The sequence below is a fragment of the Aspergillus welwitschiae genome (genome assembly GCF_003344945.1).
Source record: "Aspergillus welwitschiae strain CBS 139.54b unplaced genomic scaffold BDQ94scaffold_4, whole genome shotgun sequence".
Classification (NCBI taxonomy): Eukaryota; Fungi; Ascomycota; class Eurotiomycetes; order Eurotiales; family Aspergillaceae; genus Aspergillus; species Aspergillus welwitschiae.
Window position 1 is genome coordinate 787,041 of NW_020798698.1, and position 22,927 is coordinate 809,967.

The following is a 22,927-nucleotide window of genomic DNA, read 5'->3' on the forward strand; positions in this document are numbered from 1 at the left end:
GGTTGAGGGAGACGGGCCGGCAAAGTAGAGCAGGGGAAGTAGGTTCGGGTCGAGTCTAGAATGCCAGCTCGAGGGAGTGAAAGCGAGGGCAGGAAATCGCGTGTTTTGGGAAGAGTGAGTGTGCTGCTGGCAGTTGTCGCTCTGCCCCCCTATGCTTCATGTTGCTGGTTGCCCGCTAGAGACCATCACGTGAAAGGGGTCACCGCCTGGCACACCGCCAGAGAAGGCGCTTCCATGGCTCCTTCACTTGTGGGTGTATTACCAGACAGGGTAACCGTTCCAGAGTTCACAACAGCCAACATGGAGGTTAGGGGGAGACCCAAAGTACCCCAAGTTTAGTGGCCGGATGGAAGAGGTTGTTTCGTGTCAAAGTTTATCTTCTATAAGCTACATGAGGTGGTGATTATACTATCAAACGGACAAAACGCTCCACATCAACTACTTAGACTACCCTCTTGATCATGGTAATTAATGTAGGAAGACAAGGTACTCGGCAGTACACCTGAGGTGCTGGCAGAAACAGACCCTGTAATTTCCAGGGATGTGGAGACCTCAGGATCATGCCGACTGCCATAGTGGGTAGTGATGGCAGGTGAACGGCATGGACGCTGTTGTGCATGCTCTTCTCTCAAGGATGAACAGAGTCGAACCCCCCTCCCCCCCCTTCTGAGACATCCCTGGGGGGGACCCTTTTGCGCATACCTCTCCCACCACGCGCTTCTATTTGGGCGAACCTCGTCTTTCCCACGCGGCTTTTGGGTCGTTGGATCATTCCCCGCATCCTTTTCTGCTTCTTCCCCTTATTCATCACGGGCTAAAACCACTAACTACTATCTAATTAGGCAATGCTAACTCTAGGGGAAGCGGGCGAATGCCCGACCGCTCGCTATTATACAGAAGCCTTACGCTACTATGGTTATTTCTAGCAAACACATCCACACCAATCTAGCATACGCTGCTTTACCAAGTGTGCATGGAGAATTAGCTCCCTATTCCTCCCTTTCTTAGCGAACAGCAGTCGCTCCATATGCTAGACATAACAGGTAAAGATGTACAGCGCCATATTTCTTTTCATCGATTATCCACCAACGCACTGGGCGGAGAAATCTCTGAAGCGATGAAGGGTAACCAACCATACTTACTGCGGATCTTAGAGCTGGCATCTTAATTATAGCTCACACTCATGGTGGTATTGAATTAGAACTCCTTAGCGAATGCGTCTCACGCTTTTACAAATGCTCCGTTTACCCTGACAAAGGCATCCAATGTGGATAGTTCTCGCTTTGATAATGGACAGGAAGCCAAGAAGCCTTTCTCCAACGCTGAGAGAAATGTCTCTGAATCAAATCCCATACGGCTGACGCGAAATTTATCCGAAGTGTCTACTACCCCGACCTCACTTGCGATTCCTAGCAGTTCATGCTTCTGTTTTTCGCATAGTATAAATCCTCAAGGGAACAAGGCGTCGTTCTTTGCTTGCGATATCATGCTTCTTACCGAAAATAGGCGTCAGCAAGATTGCGGCTTGATACCCATGGGTCTCGTGTTGCGGATTTGCATTCCTGAAGCATTCCCAATCCTGCTGGTGTACCACCTTCCCAGTTGTACATGGAAATTCTTGAAAGGTTGGTTGGCAGCGGGGGTGGTAGCTACTCCTCATTGGGCTTGATACTCAGTACTGTACTCCAAAATACTCCGTCGGGGTGGCATCAGAATCTTCATCATGGCAAGCACTGTCGATCCAGAAAAGATGAGATGTAAGGGGCAGTTGAAAGGATCAGCGCAGCAGAAAATTCAGGAGCCTTGAACAACACGCCCAAAGTCACAAGCCAATCGAGGATCTGACTGTAATGATATTGAGGGGCTTGTACGCGGTGGGTTACGAGATTAGGAGGGGTTGGGATAGTCCAGTAGAAGAAAGTGAGTCGGCTAGTCAGAGAAAAGAATGGGGGGTTTTCTTTCTAGGTAACCAGCCATCCATAATCCCATCCCGCCTTGCCTAAACGGGCATTAGACCCAGGGTCCTGTCAGTGGTCGGTCGCGACTCCAATGGCTCAGTAAGTACGTAGTGAGGAATATTTTATTTTCAGTGGATGTGTTTATTTTTGTCTCCTCGAAACATCATCCGTCGAAGGACGGATCCGTGTCTCCACCTCTGCGGGCGGTGAGACAGGGGGCTGTTTCCATGGGTCATGGCCTCAGTCCCCTTGACCAATCTTGACCTGGCAAGAGTTTGTGCTAGACTGACGACTAAATATGGAGTATCCCGTCGATCAAAAATCGGACGAGTAGTAACTATGTAGCTCCTATGTGAAGTGAACTAATGGAAGACATGCAACTTGCTGGACTACTGACTTAAGTGTCCTTTCTGTAGCTCCAATGAATAGTGTATCTCCATTCTCGTCGCTCTCGTACAAGCCATTTGTGCCAAGAGTTGTGACAGCTAGTAGTGGCTTGCTTCATCGTGGTCTATTACCTATCACCTTGGCCTTACCAGATGCTCAGCTAACAGATGGGTCGAGTATTGGCCATCAAGTCATAGAATCCAAGGCTTGCCGCAGAGGTTTGGAACAAGGTTTCGCAACTGCAACATCCACTCAGGTGAATTGGCCCTCGAACATTGACAGGTATTAAATACGCAAGTCAGTACATAGTTTCATGCATGTACTCCGTAGAGCCGTCGCATGGGGTATTGTTTTTTACATGCACCTGAGCATGCAGCCTTCTCTTTTGCCTTTGCGCTAGCCAGAAGTACTGCGTACAGGTCAGATTTACGTCTCTTCGCCAGTCTTGGGTATCTTCAGTCTGTTTTTACTACGTGCCTGGAGCCGTGTTAGGAATTGACTCAGACTGATCTCACTTTGATAGTTAGCCTGCACTGCCTGGCTTCCCCGCCATCAACTACATTACGACGTTGATTGATCATACCCTCCTTTAACACGCTTCTGTCTCTTCCCCGTCGACTGCACCTTGATTTTTTAACACTCAGCCTAGTGATCCCGGGCCCCCGTCAATCTGTCTCCCATTTTGGACCTTCTCGGTCGTCAGGATGTCTGACCAGGCGATCCTGCGTATTACCAGGGTAGCATTCCTCACCGCATTCTTCTAAGCTTCGCTGGGCTAACGGATGGTCTTACCTTGGCGGGGTCTTAGGAAATCAAGCAGATTCAGCAAGGCGCAGACCTCTGTGGGTACTCCACACCCTACTAATAGTAATCGGAAAACGCTTCCATCGAATACCCGTTGATGGATAGCACCGGCTTACAATGGTCTATGGCCTTCGCATTCTGATCATTTGCTTTAGCTCTCGCAGTATACTACGATGATTCTGATATCCGGAGTGTCCGTGCTCTCATTCTCGGCCCTCCAGATACTCCCTACCAGTTCGGCTTCTTCGAGGTTCGTTTCCAATTCTTCGATAATATCAGCCAACTTCACAGTGCTCTGTGTTGATCTCCAGCATGATACCCTAGTTTTTGATCAAGTTCGGAAAAGGTACATTATCATCATCTCGTGCCAATTCTTAAATCCGTGGACAAGTGGACTAAGCTTTGCAGACTACCCGGCGACATCTCCGAATGTTCGCGCCCTGACCACTAACGGTGGTCGCAGCCGCTTTAACCCAAACATCTATTCATCTGGCCGGGTCTGCTTGTGAGTTGAGTACCTCGGAGTTGTCCATAATGCTTACTAACCGAGCGGGGATGATGTAGATCGATTCTAGGGTACAGATACACATTCCTATACATATCAACTGCTTGAGCCTGGCTGACAGGCATCTTTGTAGAACCTGGCGAGGCGAGAGTGGGGAGCAATGGTCGTCTGCGCAGTGCTTAGAGTCTCTTCTTATCTCGATTCAGAGCTTAATGTCGTCTAACCCCTACGAAAACGAACCCGGATATGAAGGCACACGATCTTCGAGTGATAAAGAGAACATGGAAGCTTACGTCTCCAAGGTAACAAGGGCCCAGCTATCCTTCTAGGTTTAAACCATTCTTGACCAGATCTCCAGATACACCATGAAACTCTCCGTCTTGCCGTCCTTGAGCCTCTTGAGGCATCTCTTAACATCTCACTTGAGGGGGATGCGGACTCGCTAGCTGATCCAACATCTGAAGGCGATGATAATATCATCTATGAAGATGGGAGGTCTTCCTTTGACCCGTTTTCGGATTTTCGCAAGAAGCGTTTCTTGTGGTATTATGAGCCCTACATGCAATCGCTTGTCGCTGCAGAGAAGAAACACTCTCGCAAAACAAAATTCCAGAGAATGCCTTTCGAGGGCGGCAACAATAGTATGGATGGTCATTTCGACTATCCGGAATTAAGACGGCGGATGGCGGTGGTCAAAGACGCCATTCTTCGAGAAACACGCGGTTGGGCTGTAGAAGGACAATTGGCCAAGAAGCAAGAATGGGGTATTGCAGCGAGTCTGCAACGACAGTACGAACAAATTGTTGAAAACCTCAAGCATCAGAACAACATTACGGTCGATCTATACCTTGATGAGGGGAACCCATTCATGTGGAGGCTCACGTACTTTGGACGACCCATGACGCAACTGGATGGTGGCATGTTCAAGGTCCTGATACACCTGAGTCCGCGATTTCCCGAAGAACAGCCCCGTGTGTTTCTCGAGGCATCGTCTTTCTTTCATATTCGTGTGTCCAAAGAAGGAGTTTTATGCTACGTTCCAAGGCGAACAGAGGAAATGCGCTATCACATCGAGGGGATTGTCGCATCTCTAGAAGAAGAACACCCACCCTATGACCCACGAACCACAGTTAACCCCGAGGCAACCAAGTTGTTTTGGGGAACACCGGAAGATCGAAGGAAGTACAACCGAGAATTGCGACGATCAGTAGAGAGGACCGTGTAAGTTCCTATCCACATTGGCGAGTTCACGGACAGTCGAATTGACGAAAGGATACAGTGAATCATAGCACGCCTGAGCCTACATCAGCCTAGGTTAGTGAATTAGTAGAGGGCTCAGCTAGAACGTTTCTGTGCTCTGTGTCATGGGACAGATATCTTGGCTACAATGTCCTGGATTTCGGGCCTATACTTCCTCACTCCTACTTTATTCATTCTTTCCCAGATCTTCAAGCCGCTTTATCAGCAGAAAAGGGCAAGGGTTTTATCACCAGGGCTTCAGGTGTGCTGTAGCAGCTAAGAAGAATTGAAAAGGAGAGTTCCCGTTCAATTAGTGCATCGTAGTAACCATTCAGATCTGCCTCCTTGCTGTAACCTTGATCAATTGTAGGATAGTGGACGCAACGCCCACAAAGTTTGCAATCCAGCCCCGTCAGAAGACGAATATGTAGCCAGATTAGACATGAGATCTTTTCCTGGATGGTTGGACGATTAAAGTAGAACCAAATTGATATCTCGGTTCCATAAAGTGGAAACTCACGTGTGGCCTCTTTGCGGGGGGTCCGAGCTTTGACCCGGAGATTCTGTCCGGAGGCGGAAACCATCGTCGTCCCCCAAACCCGCAGGCCTCGCAATTTCTCCTGTTTATTATCTCTTACCCAACCACCGACCACGGATAGTTAGCTCTATATATATCACAGCTTACTGTCAGACTTCACAATGTCTACTCGACGTCCTACAATGGAACTGGGCACTGTCCTAGTGGTTGGTGGCTGCGGGTTCGTGGGTTGGCACATTGTTGATCAATTGCTCAATTTCCCTTCGGAGACAGACCCCAGTGCTGCTCTTCCCAAGCCCCAGAATGACCCTAGGTTCATTTATCCCAAGCTAGGTGATCGATACCCTCGGTGCATCGCGAAAGTAGCAGTTGTCGACCTGCGAACGACCCACAACCGTCTCCCGGGAGCCGAGTATTATGATGGCGACATCACGTCCGAAGAGTCCATGTTGGCCGTTTTCCGCGCGGTCAAGCCCGACGTCGTTATCCACACCGCCACGCCCAACGTTTTGGAAGGGAACAAGCCCTTGTTGCGTAAGGTCAATGTTGACGGAACTAAAGTCTTGGTGGAAGTTGCGGGCGGTGCCCGTGGTGACTGGGGTGGAAAGTGCAAAGCTTTTGTATACACCAGCTCGAGCTCTGTCGTGCACGATACCCAAAGCGACCTCATTAACGTCACCGAAGAGTGGCCTCTCATCCGGGGGCCATTGCAACAAGAGTACTATTCAGAAACCAAGGTGAGTTATGTACCCCTATTGTTCGTATGGCAGGTGCTGACTGGGATTCACCCTGTTAGGCGGACGCCGAAGAACTCGTCTTGAAGTATAACCGCGCCTCTCCAACCTCGATGGTAACATGTGCCCTTCGCCCGGCCGGTATTTATGGTGAGAAGGATACGACCTTCACCTTCAAGGTCCTGGAACACTCAGCCAAAGCCTCCCCGACCGTCCTCCGCATGCAATTAGGCGAGAACAACAACTTGTTTGATTTCACGTACGTTGGAAACATTGCATACGCTCATACTTTGGCTGCATACCGCTTGCTTGCTACCTACTCTCGGTATGAATCTGGACAGGGCGCTCCCCTGGACCACGAGCGGGTTGACGGCGAAGCGTTCAATGTCACGAACGATTCCCCAGTCTACTTCTGGGACATGACACGTGCTGCCTGGGCACTGACTGGCAAGGTCGTGGAGCCTCACCAGGTGTGGGAGCTCCCCGAGGGCGTTCTGGGCCCTATTGGTGGAATTGCAGAGACGGTATTGGGACTTCTCGGCAAGACACCTCGTTTAACTAGAAGAACGGTTCGCTACTCATGTATGACTCGTTACTACTCATGCGACAAGGCCAAATTCCGGCTCGGATATAGACCCGTTGTACCTGTGTACGAGGGTCTCGCTCGTGCAGTCGGGTATGTGGTGGAACAGGAGCGGGTGGCCGGTGAAAAGAAGGCGTTGTGATCTCAGGCTAGAGTTTGATGGTTTTGGTACGGATGTATATGTTTATTAATGTAATATATAAGTAATTCCTCATCCCGTATTTAAGCGCGTCCTCCCTTACTAGTTATCCATGTGGGGTGGGCTCTTTAACAACTTCAGTGCTGACTGACCACAGGCAATTTTGAGCTGGCCATGACACCAATACCGGCTCTCTAAACCTGCGAAACCCTTGAATTGCCGGGACCCCTTATTATCTTCCGAGTGAGATCAATTGAGGCGTCTCGTATACTCCATCAACGCTGTCTCCTTGGCTCTAGCCACGAATGGTACTCAACAAAGCGTTGTTAAAACGCCCCGAGCAAATTATCCTACTTCATTTCGACTCCTGCCGAATAATATGCCCGAAGCCGAAGATACGGTGTAGCATTTCCTCGATCTTTGGTCCGGCTGTTGAGTTAACGATGATCCACGAGCTTTCTCGACACAATTTAGAATTCATTAATACTCGTCGGAAACGATACAATAGATGAGTATTGAAGCTTTGCCCCATTTCTTGATCTCAGGAACGAATGGGAGTCAAATACTCCAGTTTCTAAAGCTGTCCCGTTTGCGCAAATCGATTTAATTCCTGTCAGATCGATTCCTATTATTCTGTCATACATTGCACCTTTGTTTGGTTTCACATTCTGCGCCATATCATCGGGTCTTTTACCCTCTCCGCTGGGATGCAAGCCGACAGAAAGTTAGGGTCCTCGTGCGAAGAAGTGGAAACCAACATGGATGCGAACTATTCCTTGTGATATAGGTGATGATCGTCGCCATGGGGGTTAGTCGTCTGAACACCACAACATCATCAACGACGGGTTTAACAAGACCTGCAATACTTGAAAGAAAGGGGTCAAAGATACTTGCCTCTTGGCGTCAACTTGCAATGCGCTTTATGTCGTAGTTCGCACCAGCTCGTTGGATATTTGGCTCTGAGAATGTGCTGACTGTCATTGTTCTCGCAGGTATATGTGCCATCGGCATCTTGAACAACAGGCATAATGCTGGTAGGAGTGAGCATGCTATACCTGGTTTGATCGATACCGTTCATTGGTCGTCAGATATCACTGCATGGTGTAGGAACAGGTCATTACGAACTATTAGCAGTATGTAGTATATTCTTTCCTCATCCGGCAGGAACCAATAGATCCCCCACTGTGATACAACTGCATTCCCTCCGAAGGTACTGCGCCGTTCTTTCTGGTCATCTCGTCCATTGCTTTTATTTTTGAGGTTTTAAACATCCTTATTCTGTGGGCTTCAGTGGGATGCAGCGCTATGTCTAACGATCAGGATATGCCTCGGATGCCTCAAAGGCCCGTACTTCCGCCGAACGCCTGCTCTCATCAAACCTGCCTTGGTCGGATATCTTCTCTTACAGCCTGGATAGTTGTCCTATTGGCCTTTGCTACCACTGCTTTAGGAGCCTCGGGAGATTATCTCGACGACGCCGAGCAAGGTGTTCCGGGGCTAGATGCCTCCTTCGATTATGTGGTTGTCGGTGCCGGGGCCGGGGGTTTGACTCTGGCAGCTCGTCTCGCACAACACAGGTACAAAGTAGCTCTGGTTGAGGCGGGCGACTTCTACGAGTTCAAATATCCCCTAGCTGCGGTTCCAGGGGCCGGGATCATAGGAATAGGGAGCGATGTCAGCAGCTCGACACCCGTGGATTGGCGGTTTGTCGCCTACGCTGTTCCGGGAGCCAACTATCGCGACCTGCATTACCCCAGAGGCAAATGCCTGGGAGGATCGTAGGCTCACTTCTCCTCTCACTTTCGTCGGTACATTTCCAGATGGCCAACGCTGATTCTTCCGACCTTCTACAGGACAGGCTCCAACATGATGGTCTATCAAAGGTTCGAAACCACTCGCCGGGTAGTTCACGGAGGGCAGGACTGATATGAACTGGAGCTAGACCAAACAAGGAGGCAATGCAAAAATGGGCGGAGCTCGTTAACGACGATAGCTATACTTTCGACCGAGTTCTCCCTTTCTTCCAACGCACGGCTAACTTCACTCCGCCCAACAACGACGTACGGAATAGCAATGCCACAGCATCTTTCAATCAGGGTGCGTTTGATAATTGGGGCGAGCCTCTGCAAGTATCGTACCCTGAGTTCGCCGTACCGTTTTCGAGCTGGGTGAAACGCGGTATGGAGTCTGTAGGCATTCCCGAGATCCAGGATTTCAACAGCGGGTCACTACTGGGCGCTCAGTATTGTGCTCTGACCATTGACCCACACAAGAAGATCCGAAGTAGTTCAGAAGCCGCTTTCAAGAGCTCTCCAATACCACGCCTGATGACTCTTGCGGTGTACAAAAAGACAATGGCAAAGAGGATACTATTCAACATAGAGAGACGAGCTACCGGAGTGGAGGTCAGAACGGGAGGTTCGAAATATATATTGCGAGCCACCCGGGAAGTCATCGTGTCAGCCGGGGCATTCCAGAGCCCTCAGCTCCTAATGGTATCTGGAATTGGCCCGGCCAATGAGCTGAAACAGCATGGTATTGAGGTTATTGTTGACCTTCCAGGAGTAGGGCAAAACATGTGGGATCATGCTTTCTTCGGGCCTGCGTACCGAGTTGCGCTCCCAACAAGCACCAGGATCGCTACCGACTTTCTTTATTTGACTGAAGTGATCGTCCAGTATTTATCAAATCATAGTGGTCCACTGTCAACCCAGGGAATTGATTTCTTGGCTTTTGAGAAGGTCCCAATTGAACTGCGGTCCCACTTCTCCGAAGAGACGATCCGGGATCTATCTTGGTTCCCTCCTGGCTGGCCTGAGATAGAGGTACGCTCTCTGCACGGGAACTTTGAGCATGGCTAACGGTCAACCCCTTGAAGTACATCCCAGTGGCTCTCTATCTTGGGGACTTCTCTGATCCTATTAAGCATCAACCGCTAGATGGGGCACAGTATGCATCAATCGCCGGAGCATTAGTCGCACCTACATCTCGCGGCAATGTCACCATCATCTCAGACGACACAGATGACCTGCCGATAATCAATCCTAACTGGCTTGCAACCGACACAGACCAGGAAGTGGCTATTGCTATTTATCGAAGAAATCGCGAGATTTTCCATAGCGCGGGGATGGAACCGATTATTGACGGGGAAGAGTACTTTCCCGGTGAAGAATTGCAGACTGATTCGGAAATACTAGAAGTGGTCAAGGACACACTTATGACAGTCTACCATGCTTCATGCACGTGCAAGATGGGTGTTCGCAACGACTCGATGGCTGTGGTTGACAGCCAGGCACGAGTATTCGGAGTTGATGGATTGAGAGTGGTCGATGCCAGTGCGTTCCCAATTCTGCCTCCGGGACATCCTCAATCGGTAGTCTGTAAGCAGCCTATAGTTCCAGTTATCCTCTGATTCGCTGCTGACAGTCTTAGACATGCTTGCCGAGAAGATCGCGTCGGACATCATATCCTGGGACTGAAATGGTTCGTTACGTGTTGCGTTTGTCATTATCATTAAAGTAATTCTTAATAAGTGCCTCTGTTCCTACCATTCTTCGTGCGCTTATGTTCAGAACTGAAATTCATGTCTACTATTGTTAATATTAAACCTTCTTTCATGTTGATATCATTAAGAATTCGACGCGGAGGGAATTTCCTGCATCCTGTAAACTCAATGAAGCTATTTTCCACATGATCCTCCCAGAATCACTCTAAATCATTGGACCACCCATGCATCGCATAAACGCATAGGCAACCCCCAATGATGAAACCATGCTTCAACAACTCCACCCTCTACTCTAAATTCTGTAAAAAACACTGACCTCCCCGGATGCAAACACACCACAAGAGTGGAAATAACTCCGACATGATCCAACCGCCTTCTAACTCCCATCGAAACTTGATCCTAAGATTGACTTTGGAAACTATAAGTTTCTACAAAAACATGTATATCTCAAAAGACTTAACCTTGCCTTAATTACTGATTCATCTACCTACTTACACCAAAAATACATTCCCCCCATACCAGAACGAAATCCAGAACCTTCCATTTCCATCCATACCCCGACATTATGACCATCGGATTGTCGTACTCTATCCACCCGCAACCCCCGCCCCCTTGCAAGGATAAATATACTATAGTTCTTTCGTCTCCTCTCCCCCATGCTTATATTATATGTATATGTATATGTATATGCTGTGATAGGAGGGGTAGATGATGTGTATGATGTAGGGGGCTGGGGATGGCAAATCAAACATACATGCATACATACGTACAAATGTATATAGGTGTGTGTATGTGTACGTGTATGTATGCACATATGTATGCATGTGTAAAATGCATGAACGAAGATAGGATGGGATGGGGAGAATTGGGATATGGAATATTTATTGGAGGGGGGAGAGGGGGACAAATCTCGCTAGGGTGTGTCTGTCTGTCTGTATGTATTTTGTATGTAGTACGTACTCGGGACAAGGAGAAGTTTTGGTCTATGTAGATACTCAGGATGGATGGTAAAAGTTGGAGGTGGTTAGTGTGTTGTTTGGTGAATGGCTGCTGCTGCTATGGTAACTAGAACCTACCCATCTAGGTACTGTGGTATGGATGAATCTCTACGAAAAGTATGATGGGGTTACTCGAGGGGTCTAGATTCTTGTGTTTCAGTGTCAAAAGTAAATCTAAAGAATTCGGGATTTATCACATGGTAGTAGTGACATGCCATTAAATAATTCTTTCCTGGATATATATACTATGTAGGTCTAGGTCTAGATAGGCCACCCACTTGCTTCCATGTTATAGGAAAGATCATGCCATGATGAGGATGCATAGAGATAAAAACCTGTATGTGTCTTTTACATGTAGGTCGAGGCTTGCTCTCGGAGATTTCCCCTAGGTTTGAATGGAGAGCTTTAATAGAAATATATTCCTCCCCGTGCAAATCAATGATGAGGTGGTAGCGTTCCAGGTCCTTTGATTCCGTGGACCCCTTTCACTTTGTTTTTGATTTCCAATCCAGGTGTCTTGCTAGTTTGGGTAAGTACTAGGTACCTCGTGAAGGAATTCTTGGCTTTAGAGGCGGAGGTGGCTGAACGTTAACTTTGTTGGTTTGGTTTGACACATTTTAACATTGGGAGCGATGTGGTATGTGAGCAAGGTTAGTTACTGGAGTGACGGACTGACTGACTGACTTTTCTTCCCATGCTTCTCTGTCCGTATTTAGGTTGGGGACCCCCTGTCAGATGATCTCGTGGGATCATGCGGGTTTGTGTGCGGGGATGGGGGATATGGTTGATTAGCTTAAGGGAAGAATCGTGGTAGTTAGTAGTACTTTTGTCACACACACTCTCATGCTTTTGTTCATGTTTTGATGATCTCCACAGGCAAGTACATTTTTGGGTTTTATGGGTGTCGGCTTGTATCTAAGTGGTTTAGACAGGGAGGAATTTGTGTGCTGAGTGTGGGGAGGGAGTTCTCTCCACCACAGACAAAAAGCCGATCATTACTCTTGTTCCACCTTTTCTTTCATTCTCCTTGGCCCCTTCGGTAAGGATTGACGGTGGAATGCAGTCTCGGATGTGGGAGGTGCAGGAACTCCCATCGAATTTCATGTACGGAGGCCGGACGTGCCTACGCCACCTGCAGACGGTTGATCCTCACAGTTGAGGGTTGGAAGAGACTGGGACCCATGGGATTTGGATGTTTGGCTGACGGCGATAGAATCATTCGAGAATACGACCAGGGATATATGGTCGTCATTGGCTTGTAGCGATGTCCAGGGGTTGGGGGGTCCTCAGGGCGCCATTTTTGAGATTTTGAGGCATTGGAGATGAAACGGGGTGGATCGCCAGCCAGCGCATCATTGTCATCATCATGATATTATTGCGTAGCCATCAAGCAGAGCCAAAGGACGTTACTGGTCTAATAGGTGCAGCAGGAAAGCCAAAGGCGGACTGAAAAAGAAAAGAAGGGAGGGATCGTTTGCGGTCATGGATGGCTTTTGGTCTCCAGCCACGCCGTCAATCAGCTTTGGAACCTCCCCACCTGGATTACCCCGCAGAAACATCCACCTCAGCTTCTATCATATACCGATGGGTGTCATCCTCCATCGGGGAGTACGTGGAAGTAGTCCTGATGACGAACGATCCTGGTTTTACCATTTTCGGGTCATAATAGGAGTGACGTGAGTAGAAACAATACTACCTCAGTACCGATCTGACTGCTACCGGTCAATCTCCACACAACCGCAGAAGGGGTAACAAACCGATACTGCTAAGACGGTATCTAGTGGATTCCGCAACTGAGTCGAGCGAATGCTCGGAATCCAGGGCTGAGACTATGATCTGTCACGGGCCAATGGCCGACCGCAGTCCGGACTGTGTGTAACTGCAGACATGCAGACAGCCTGCCTCGCTTACCAGCGGAACCCCAGTCAGTTTAGCACCAGACGCACCACTCTTTGAGATGAATCCGGGCTTCTAGCGTCCCTGTCCCGGATCGAATGATGTATCTCATGGGGGGGCGAAGGGGAGTCAAGTGAGCAGCTTATCCGCTGGGTCTGGGGGAGCTTGATCCATGGTACAGCGGACGCAGATGGGAGACTCTTGCTCTTTGCCATTAATAACCATTATGGTTCATTACTTTCGGCCGGGCGGTGACGTTCTGGTGTAGTCGGTCGACCTCTGAATTTATTGGCGCAAATGGGACACTGCAGGCAACACACGTACGCCGTCGGTCGCATTCACTTGTAGGAATCCTTTTCGGGGGTCCAAAACTTCGCACCAGTCCGGTCTACAGGGTTGTCTAGATTGCGATGGCTGCGAGTTAGGGAGCGAGGAGGGTCTTGTCGGTTGTACGAGGATTTCGAGAATAGAAACCCATCGAAGAGATGCGCCAAATGGAAATGGCCCGACCGTTGAGACTGGGGTCTGGAGTGGCGCTTCGTGGCTGCGGATACTGTCGTGTGTGGTTCGGAATGACCTCCCTCCAGAGGGGATCGAGACCGAAAGAAAAGAAGAAAAGCAATTCCGCTATCTCACCCACGGGAAAGTACGAGGTCTGCATGCTGCGTTGTCTCTGAATGGAGGGGGGGGGGGGGGGGGGGGGGGGGGGGGGGGGGGGGGGGGGGGGGGGGGCCACTGATGGTTCCTGGGTGATGATGACGGCAATGATGTTAATGGCGACCGATAATCGTCAGGCCACAACAAATGAGAGAGCAGAGCATTCTGAGGAACGAGCCGTGTGCTGGGATTGTTCAATATCTCTCCAAGAATTTAATTTGCTAATTGAGGGGAGAGTGTGTGTGCAGCATCCGACTAGGATGAATCACTGCCCCGTTGCTAGAGTGAAGGAGGGAGCTGGGGGATAGCCAGCGAATAACAGACGTATGGAAGCTGTCCGTCGGATAATGTCGACCATAATACCAGCAGATGATGGGCGGTTCTGGCGCAAGTTGAAGCAGCGCCTAGATAACTGTGCAGCTAGGTACAGTTAAGTGGATGTAGCTAGTGACTAGATGCCTATACCACGGGTGTGTCCGGGCATCCACCGCGGCTCCTCTGAGAGGTCTAGTGGACTGTGATCCATACCCTAATGCACCTTGCAGATGGAGCCACCACTCCTTAGCCAGCGGTAAGAAAAGCCGGACAGAAAGACTTTAAGACTAGATGCACCGTGTGTCAGAAGGGAAGGTGAGGTGAGAGGAGGGGGGAAGAAGAGACGAGAAAGAATAAGAGACATTAATTGCATCTGCCGGTATGAGAGAGAGTAACTTCAGTCGCAGTGTATTTCTATACTACAAAGAGTAGACAGCAAAGAAGACGGATGATGGTAATTCTCAATGCGAATCATGTTATCTACTCCGTAGTAACTACAAAGTATTATTTTCCGGTTGGAACGGCTTCTGACTGTCTCTCCATCGGCAGTCAGAACCAGACGATTAACAACCTCCCCTGCCCTTTGGAGCTACGATGGTTTCAGGCGGGAAACCCAAAACCCCATTTAGATTGTGTCCATTCAACCGAAGACTTTCTTGAGAAAGTGGTTTGGCTTTGAAAGTCAAGTCAATCGTTGATCGAAAGTCTTGCGCTGCTGCTTTTCCCGCCAAATTTACCATACCATACGGTACCGCACAGATCCGCAGCCACCGTTGGCGCCGTGTGATTTGGCTGTGTGGGTACCAGACGGGTAAAGACTGGTAAACTTGCCGTTTCTCACGTTCTTCCCTCCATACAGGAATACAAGAATAGTACGACGGACTGACGCTGCCATTCCTGAGGTTGCTTGCTGGCTGGCTGGCTGCTGTCTTCCCACTCACTCACTCTGTGCCTTTTCCCATCTATTTTTCGCCCTTAATTCTTGTTCGTCTCTCCATTTCCCTCCCTGTTGGCTCTCTTCCCCCTCCCGCTGCTCTGTTTATTCTATGTCGCTATTCCTCCAGCGCTGTCTGGTTTCACCAACCCCGACTATTCCCTGCTTCTAGTCGACCTCGTTCGGGGGTTGACTTGGTCAATCGTCACCCTGGCTTCGCGTTGACGCTCCGTCGCGCCATTCCCCCGCATAGCCGCTTTTCCCTCTTCGTTTCGCTTTCCTCCTCTGTCCTTACGTGATCACGAGATCCTCCTCAACTTTTTTTTTTTTCTTTCTTTATCTACAGAAGAAAAGAAATACCTCGTTCTCTCTCTATCACCGGAAAAACAAATAGTGCACTTCCCCGTCTGTCTGTTGCGATAGGGTTGTTTGCTGTCTCGTTATCACCGTCCCCCGCTATCCAGCCATGGCCAATTAATACTGCGGATGCATTCATAACCAACAATCAAAGGGCACCCGCTCTGCCTGGCAGACGGTCCTGCTTGGAAGCTGCTCATTGTGATAATCTCTCTCGCTTGATCTCACACCCCACGCCTCTCAGTCATTCGACCTTCCCTCGTCCTCCCCTCGGGGTAGTCTTCGGTATTCCTGTCGGCTCCGCCTGTCCAGCATGGCGGGCAATGGCACAGATGATGCTCAGTACCTCGCTCCTCCGGCCGTGACTGCCCTACGGCAGGAAGCTCGGAGTATCGATCCGAGATTCTCTCCTACTCGCTCCCCCAGCGTCGATCACATGCGACAGGAACGTGAAGATCTCAAAGAGGCGGCGGAACAAACCTTGAACGTCATTGTTGATTTGGATCTCGATGGTCGCGTCAAATGGGTCAGTCCGTCATGGAAACAGGTCGTCGGCACATCACCAGTATCAATAGAGGGGCGGATGATATCAGAGATCGTGGTCGGTAACCAGAATGTCTTTCACGATGCCATAGAGAGCATGAAGGAGGATGACTCCCGCAGTCGGTTTATTCGGTTTGCAGTTCATATGGGCCCCGATTCGGTCTTGAAGTACTCGCCAGAGCCACGACCTGCGGAGCCAGAGCATGAAGCTACTGAAACGACCGACATTGCAGAAGAAGCACAAGCCCCTGCAGAGGAGGACCGCCATCATGACCTCCTTCATCTGGAAGGACAAGGTATCATGGTGTTTGATCGGACAGCCGATGGAGTTGGACATGTAGGTCACCGCAATTGTCGATGCTCGGTATACGTGATATAAACTGACCATTCTTTTCTACATTGGCAGACCATGTGGATGTTGCGACCGTTTACGGAACCGAGAGAAGTCACCATCGACCTTCCGCCTTTGCTAGTAGAATCCTTAGGCGTCGGAGCGGAAGTGTTGGCAAATTACTTGACCACTCTGGCTGAGGCTGCTGCTAGTGAGCCTGATCCTTCAAAGCATCCAGCTCCGAATCCGGTGTTGTGTCGTATCTGTGAACGACAGATCACACCATGGTGGTTCGAGAAACATTCGGACCTCTGTCTACAGGAGCATCGGGCCGAGATGGATGTTCAAATAGCCCAGGAGAATCTCAACGAGCACCGTCATGCCATCGTCAAGGTGCTAGATGCTCTAGAGGCCAGACAAAGCAGGCCGTTGGTACTCGGAGAGAGCAATCCCCCGCCAACACCCCAGCCCGAGTACAAAGGCCTACCTATTGGGCCATCTCCAGTGGCCTCCGCACCGTCGTCGGGATCAGTCTCTAGTGCTAATTCCGCTCCTGGCACGCCACCTCGGTCCAGAGATCATTCGGCCTCAGGAATCGGGCATACTCGCGCTCGATCATTCGCAGTGCGGCGTCCGTTAGCTCGCGTCGTTGAATTGATCCTTGACCTTTGTGACACTGCCCTAGAAATCAACATGCCTATGATCAAGGAATCTCGCGCGGACAACAGTGATGATTTTCGGACATTGTCACCGCAGTCCGAATCTCGTATCTCGCAGGTTCTCCAGTGGCAATCACCCAGCTCTAATACACTAGAGCAGGAGCAAGGACTCGCGGCCCTATGCAACGATACCGAACAAGTCGCCAAGGCAAAAGTTGATGCGGTTATCCGCCATAGAAGAATTGTGGAGTATGCCGAGCGGATTCGCATCGAATACACGATTCTGGTAGAGGAGTGCATCACCGCAGCTCTCACCAAAGCCGAGCGAATTGCGGCCGGTCAGCTCAGTGATTCGAGTGCCTCAGACGATGACGCCCCCCACGACACCGAACCCGCCGTGACCACAAGTAGCCCGATAATACGAGGGAAGCGCGAATCTGCAGCACCGCCTACAATGTCCGCTTTAACAATGTCCATGCGCAATTCGCCCGACCGATTCCAGTCTAACCACTCCTCCGAAGGCAAAGCCTCAGTCGCTGTGTCGACCGGGTCGAACAGCCCAATGGAATGTCCCACACCCCGATCACACAAGAGTATAGCCGGCGTTTTAGGGACATCGCAGCCATCCAGACGGGGTCTCTCTTTGATAGATTTGGATGCCGGCGATTACAGTGACAGCAGTGCTCCTTCTTCTGCTTTTCCCGGTGCCGTGCGAACCGACTCTCCCTCGTCCGACCGCAGTATGGACAGGAAGCGAAGGAGTCTGGTCCTTCCCGGTCTTTCTAGCTCACCTCGCAGACAACATTCTCCAGCTAGGATATCGGGGCCACATTCACCATTACGAATGCCCCGGGCTCGTCTTTCGAGCGGCGCCGATAGTCTACCGTCACCTATAGTATCTCCCTCTGCAAATGCGATCGAGCTGGCACAAATTCACTACCCTCATCATCGCCGTCAATCGTCCGCAACGTCTTCCGATATCGTAAAGCCGCCCGTTTCACCTCATCTATCTTCCGCCAGCCAGCCGCAGCCGAGACCAGCACCGCCGTCGATCAAGGACTTTGAGATCATCAAGCCAATCAGTAAAGGTGCCTTTGGAAGTGTTTACTTGGCCAAAAAGAAAGTAACTGGGGAATACTTTGCGATCAAGGTATTGAAAAAGGCGGATATGGTTGCGAAGAATCAGGTCACCAATGTCAAGGCGGAGCGTGCAATCATGATGTGGCAAGGCGAAAGCGATTTTGTTGCTAAGCTCTACTGGACATTTTCCAGCAAGGACTACCTTTACCTGGTAATGGAATATCTCAACGGCGGCGATTGTGCTTCGCTTGTCAAGGTTCTTGGTGGACTGCCCGAGGACTGGGCGAAAAAGTACATTGCGGAAGTAGTCCTTGGGGTCGAACACCTCCATGGTAGGGGTATCGTCCACCGTGATCTCAAACCAGACAATCTTCTTATCGATCAGACGGGTCATCTCAAGCTGACTGATTTCGGACTGTCACGCATGGGCCTTGTTGGGCGTCAAAAACGCGTCCTCAAGAGTATGAACAATGAGCCGGCACCCGATCTTCTGAAACAGGGCTCGTTTCCTCGAGCAACTTCAATCACATCTTCCAGATCAGCCTCTTTCGATTTCCAAGGCAGCGGATCCCCGGGATCCACTCCATTGATCACGCCAGATGTTGCTAGTAGCATTCCCCAACCTTCTTACTTCAGCCTCAACCAAGGGGGAGGTCTCAGTCGGCAGACTTCACGTCGGGCGTCCGGCTACCGTAGCGATAGCGGCGCCAGCGAGAGTCTGAATGCCATGTTCCGCACTTTGTCTATCAACGAGGGTGGTGAAGCTTCCGGCACCATGCCTGTGCCCGTCCCTTCCTCGGGCCAACACCAACACCAACACCATCTACCCGAAGAGGAGAGCCAGAGCGAGGCGGGTGAGTCTCCTCACTTGTACCCGCTTCAACCCACGATGAGCAATTCCTTCTCCTACAGCACTCCGCCGCAACAGTCAATGATGCCTCCCCTAATGGCGCTCTTTGATCCCGAGGACCATAACAGGCGGTTTGTGGGTACGCCAGATTATCTGGCTCCGGAAACTATCAACGGTGTTGGTCAGGATGAAATGAGTGATTGGTGGTCCCTGGGCTGCATCATGTTTGAGTTCCTCTTCGGCTATCCGCCATTCAATGCTGGAACTCCAGATGAGGTTTTCGACAATATCCTTCACCGGAGGATCAACTGGCCGGACGAAGCCGAGGAATTCGCATCCCCCGAAGCTATTGATCTTGTGAACAGGCTCATGACTATGAACCCTCGTGAACGGATAGGGGCTAATGTGGATGAGAAATACCCAAATGGTGGAGCAGAGATCCGGAGCCACCCTTGGTTTTCTGATATCAACTGGGATACCTTACTGGAGGACAAAGCGCAGTTTGTACCCAACATTGAGAACCCCGAAGATACCGAATACTTCGACGCTCGTGGCGCCACGCTTCAGGCCTTTGCTGAAGAACTGGAAGATGCAAGCCCCCCTCAACCGCCGTTAACCACTGGTGCATACCCTCAAGATCGGCCTCATGATGCCCTGTTCAAAGTCCGCTCTCATGTTAACTCGATGAAGCGACCGTTGATGCCTCTGCATATTCCACCTCATGTGCGTGAGTCACGTAGCAGGAGGCTGAGCGAGCCTACAATGGCCGACGATTTTGGCAACTTCGCTTTCAAGAATCTCCCTATGCTAGAGAAAGCCAACAAGGACGTAATTCAGAAACTACGCCAGGAGGCAATGCAAGCACAGCAACGTCACGTTCCTCCCACGGGCTCTCAGCAACAAGGACATGCGCAAGGCGGCCAGGATCAAGCCCCCACTCAGCCTGCACCACCCGCTTTGGAGGGAAGCCCGTTACCGATGTCCCTACAGCGGACATTATCTCAAACTAAAGGCAACAACCGACCTGCGTCCCCTTCAAGCATGAGCCAGGCGAATTCGTCTCCCAGTCGTCCTTCTCAGCCCTCGTCTCCGCTTCTTGTTCAATTTAGCACCGGTCAAAATCACGAGCGCAGAAAAACGTCCGGGTCATCTTCTAATAACTCGCAGTCCGCCGGAAGCTCTCAGCCCGCAAGTGTCGACCCAAGCCGGATGGCGAGTCTTAAGCACGGTTCCGCGTCATCGTCTCCTATAAAACCCCCCCGAGCCACGGCTCACTCGCCCGATAAGACACCTTCTGGACAGCGCCACGGCAGTGCTCCTGCCTCACGAGCAAGATCACAGACCATCGGCTCCCAGGACGGGGACCTCTCATCATCCCTAGCCAAGGAAACATACGCCGTGGGCCACTACAAACGCCGCAGCCAATTATTCGATATTTCGCCCTCGTCGTCAGATAATGAAGATCCGCGTACGAAAGCTTTGCTTAAAGTACAGCGCCGCCGCCAAAGCTCGAGGCGCATGTCACAGATCAATTTCCCCGATGGGCCATTTTTCCGGCCTTTGGACGTGCTCATCTGTGAAGATCATCCTGTTTCTCGCATAGTTATGGAACGCCTCTTTGAGAAGCTGCGCTGTCGTACCATTACGGCCGTAAATGGTAACGAAGCTATGCGTTACGCTCTCAGCGAGGTGCAGTTTGACATTATCATGACGGAGTTTAAACTACCCCAGGTAACCGGTGCTGATGTCGCGCGTATGGTGCGGGAAACACGTAGTGCGAATCGGCATACTCCAATCATTGCGGTTACAGGCTACCTTAAGGATCTACCAGAAACCCACCATTTTGACGCGCTCATCGAGAAGCCTCCAACCCTAACAAAATTCACGGAAGCACTGTGTAAGTTCTGTCAGTGGAAGCCGCCTCCAAAGGACTACAACCCTTCCCAGTCAATGAATGTCCCGCCTTCTACGATGCGCCAGGCTTTCGTGCAAGCCGAGCATAGCCCAAGTTCAACAGCCTCGTCGGGGTTCGCACATGTACCTCCTAGCTCTTACAGAGGATCCAGTCGAGAGGACTCCATCGTCAGCAGTTACTTTGGCGATATGGAGTCAATCAAACCCGATGACGGCCCTGTCATCGTGAGTCATCACAATGAAGAATCGGAACAGGATAAAGGTGGCCTCGGGATTTCTGAAGATGTAATTCGAGTACCAGAAACGACGGATGGCAGTTTCACATCTGGCTCGGATACAGTGCCTTTCCCAAGCCTACTTCACGCCTCTTCAGCACCACCCACCGTGCATCCTTCTGGAAACATTACACCTCGCAAACAGCGATCCACTGAAGCGATTCGGGCGAAGAGAGAATCGCTGGAACGCAAGCGCTACGAGTGTGCCGAGTCTGGCGATGATGAAGATGAAGAGCTCGGTAATTCTCAAACACGATCAAGCAGCCCCCAACAAAGATCTCGTCGTCCTGGCTCTAAGCTAGGAATAGAGATGATGAGAACCAATAGCAGGGGTAGCGTTGTCAGTGGAAGTGAGGAGCTTCTCAAGAGAGAGAGGGAGTCTTTGGAGCGACGGAGCAGTGGAGGTTCTGGTGGCGCCAGTGACTACAGCGAGGAACGTACTGGCACTCGCTCTCCGCAAAGTCCAAGTCTGGAGAGCCGCCTCGAGAACCTTTCAATTCCCGAGGAGGCGATTGTGGGGTCCGTTGAAGGATACAGCCCTAAGCATTCGCCCATCGTGGAGCTAGGGTCGAAAATGGACATACCAGCAATTTTTTCAGATCGGCCAACTTCACCGTTCTCGGCAGAAACTGCTTCGGGTGCACAGGCTATGGAAGACAGCGTCGAAACACCTAAACTTGGACATATTACACCACCTATCGTTTTTACGAGAGATGGAGAGTCAGAGCCCTCAGGAGACGACCCGGAGACCCCTTACATCAAGACTACTGGGGACGATTCAGCTGCGAAATATGGTGCAGAAGCTGACATTGACCGATATCTGGATGCCGATGCCACGCCTCGACCATTGCATACACCATCGCCCCATCCGTACTTGGGTTCTGCCCATTCTCAACCCGACACATAAAGAACCGACACTATCTTACTTTCAAGATAAACCTTGCGGAACTGCAATTCAGTGAGACATGCGTTGGACAGATGTCCACGTACGGTCCGCTATTGTGTGCGACCATATGACTTATATCACTGCATGCTTACGACATATTGTTCTTTTTGCACCTGTTAAAATACATTCCTCTTCTTTTACTGCCGATCATATTGCTTTATTTGCCACGCGCGTTTCAAGGCTAGCGGGTGTTTGGGAGTGTTTGTCGTCTCAACCAGGCTGTCTGAGTTCCACTCTTTTGTCGATTTCCCGTTCTCACTTTCATGTTTTTATTCATTGTTCCACTTGCTCATCATCCAGGCGTATATCCCATTTCCTTTGTTCTGAAATTTTCCTCTTCTGAGAGCAAAATTGTGTGTGTACCTATACGTACCAGTTTCTCAAGAAAAAAAAAAGAGTCCATCTAACTGCTTTGCACTAGTAGACATACCAGTCGAAATGTATAAAAATATTTACGTTAATCCTGTTTCATCTTATATACTCCTTTCGACCCGTTGTAAAACGTGATTTGGCTAGTTTGCTTCCCCCGTTCTAATTGATCTTTGTCTGATCCACATAGCGACGGAGTACGGAGTACTACTTACCCTACTAGTTCACTCTAGCCCCTCCCTTCTCCAAAGACACTCTTCCAACATGCACTCTAACACCCATCCAACTACCCACCGACTCCTTACATACTGAACACATGCGCTACCATCTTGCCTCTTCGATACACAATCTCAGCGAGTAACTCCAAATAATGATTACTGAACGTACCTCCAGAATTAATGGAGAAGCCCA

The 22,927-nt window shown here is 50.2% G+C and overlaps 7 protein-coding genes across 7 annotated transcripts; all 7 read left to right on the plus strand.

Annotated features, from left to right (window-relative positions):
* Positions 1 to 945: 945 nt before the first annotated feature.
* BDQ94DRAFT_90960 (uncharacterized protein) lies at positions 946 to 1,346 on the plus strand. The gene is made up of 2 exons (XM_026776828.1): positions 946 to 1,124; positions 1,202 to 1,346. The coding sequence occupies exons 1-2, from the start codon at positions 1,028 to 1,030 to the stop codon at positions 1,273 to 1,275; spliced, it is 171 nt and encodes a 56-aa protein (XP_026630586.1). The 5' UTR covers positions 946 to 1,027; the 3' UTR covers positions 1,276 to 1,346.
* Positions 1,347 to 2,753: 1,407 nt separating this feature from the next.
* On the plus strand, positions 2,754 to 5,227 carry BDQ94DRAFT_136638 (ubiquitin-conjugating enzyme E2). Its single transcript, XM_026764904.1, has 9 exons — positions 2,754 to 3,082; positions 3,154 to 3,187; positions 3,305 to 3,399; positions 3,474 to 3,495; positions 3,558 to 3,654; positions 3,714 to 3,725; positions 3,788 to 3,956; positions 4,013 to 4,875; positions 4,934 to 5,227. Exons 1-9 carry the CDS (start codon positions 3,050 to 3,052, stop codon positions 4,941 to 4,943), a joined length of 1,335 nt encoding a protein of 444 aa, XP_026630587.1. The 5' UTR covers positions 2,754 to 3,049; the 3' UTR covers positions 4,944 to 5,227.
* Positions 5,228 to 5,497: 270 nt separating this feature from the next.
* On the plus strand, positions 5,498 to 6,986 carry BDQ94DRAFT_136640 (C-3 sterol dehydrogenase/C-4 decarboxylase). The gene is made up of 2 exons (XM_026764905.1): positions 5,498 to 6,168; positions 6,228 to 6,986. The coding sequence occupies exons 1-2, from the start codon at positions 5,593 to 5,595 to the stop codon at positions 6,888 to 6,890; spliced, it is 1,239 nt and encodes a 412-aa protein (XP_026630588.1). The 5' UTR covers positions 5,498 to 5,592; the 3' UTR covers positions 6,891 to 6,986.
* A 1,093-nt stretch (positions 6,987 to 8,079) lies between these two features.
* BDQ94DRAFT_91018 (GMC family oxidoreductase) lies at positions 8,080 to 10,484 on the plus strand. Its single transcript, XM_026776829.1, has 5 exons — positions 8,080 to 8,665; positions 8,741 to 8,770; positions 8,830 to 9,712; positions 9,766 to 10,267; positions 10,320 to 10,484. The coding sequence occupies exons 1-5, from the start codon at positions 8,193 to 8,195 to the stop codon at positions 10,364 to 10,366; spliced, it is 1,935 nt and encodes a 644-aa protein (XP_026630589.1). The 5' UTR covers positions 8,080 to 8,192; the 3' UTR covers positions 10,367 to 10,484.
* A 1,697-nt stretch (positions 10,485 to 12,181) lies between these two features.
* BDQ94DRAFT_136655 (uncharacterized protein) lies at positions 12,182 to 13,465 on the plus strand. Its single transcript, XM_026764906.1, has 2 exons — positions 12,182 to 12,266; positions 12,319 to 13,465. Exon 2 carries the CDS (start codon positions 12,873 to 12,875, stop codon positions 13,068 to 13,070), a length of 198 nt encoding a protein of 65 aa, XP_026630590.1. The 5' UTR covers positions 12,182 to 12,266; positions 12,319 to 12,872; the 3' UTR covers positions 13,071 to 13,465.
* A 526-nt stretch (positions 13,466 to 13,991) lies between these two features.
* Positions 13,992 to 14,742, plus strand: BDQ94DRAFT_136657 (uncharacterized protein). Its single transcript, XM_026764907.1, has one exon. The coding sequence runs from the start codon at positions 14,039 to 14,041 to the stop codon at positions 14,249 to 14,251; it is 213 nt and encodes a 70-aa protein (XP_026630591.1). The 5' UTR covers positions 13,992 to 14,038; the 3' UTR covers positions 14,252 to 14,742.
* Positions 14,743 to 15,677: 935 nt separating this feature from the next.
* Positions 15,678 to 22,580, plus strand: BDQ94DRAFT_182864 (protein kinase RIM15). The gene is made up of 5 exons (XM_026774258.1): positions 15,678 to 16,429; positions 16,499 to 16,591; positions 16,625 to 16,799; positions 16,833 to 16,855; positions 16,892 to 22,580. The coding sequence occupies exons 1-5, from the start codon at positions 15,863 to 15,865 to the stop codon at positions 22,106 to 22,108; spliced, it is 6,075 nt and encodes a 2,024-aa protein (XP_026630592.1). The 5' UTR covers positions 15,678 to 15,862; the 3' UTR covers positions 22,109 to 22,580.
* Positions 22,581 to 22,927: the final 347 nt, after the last annotated feature.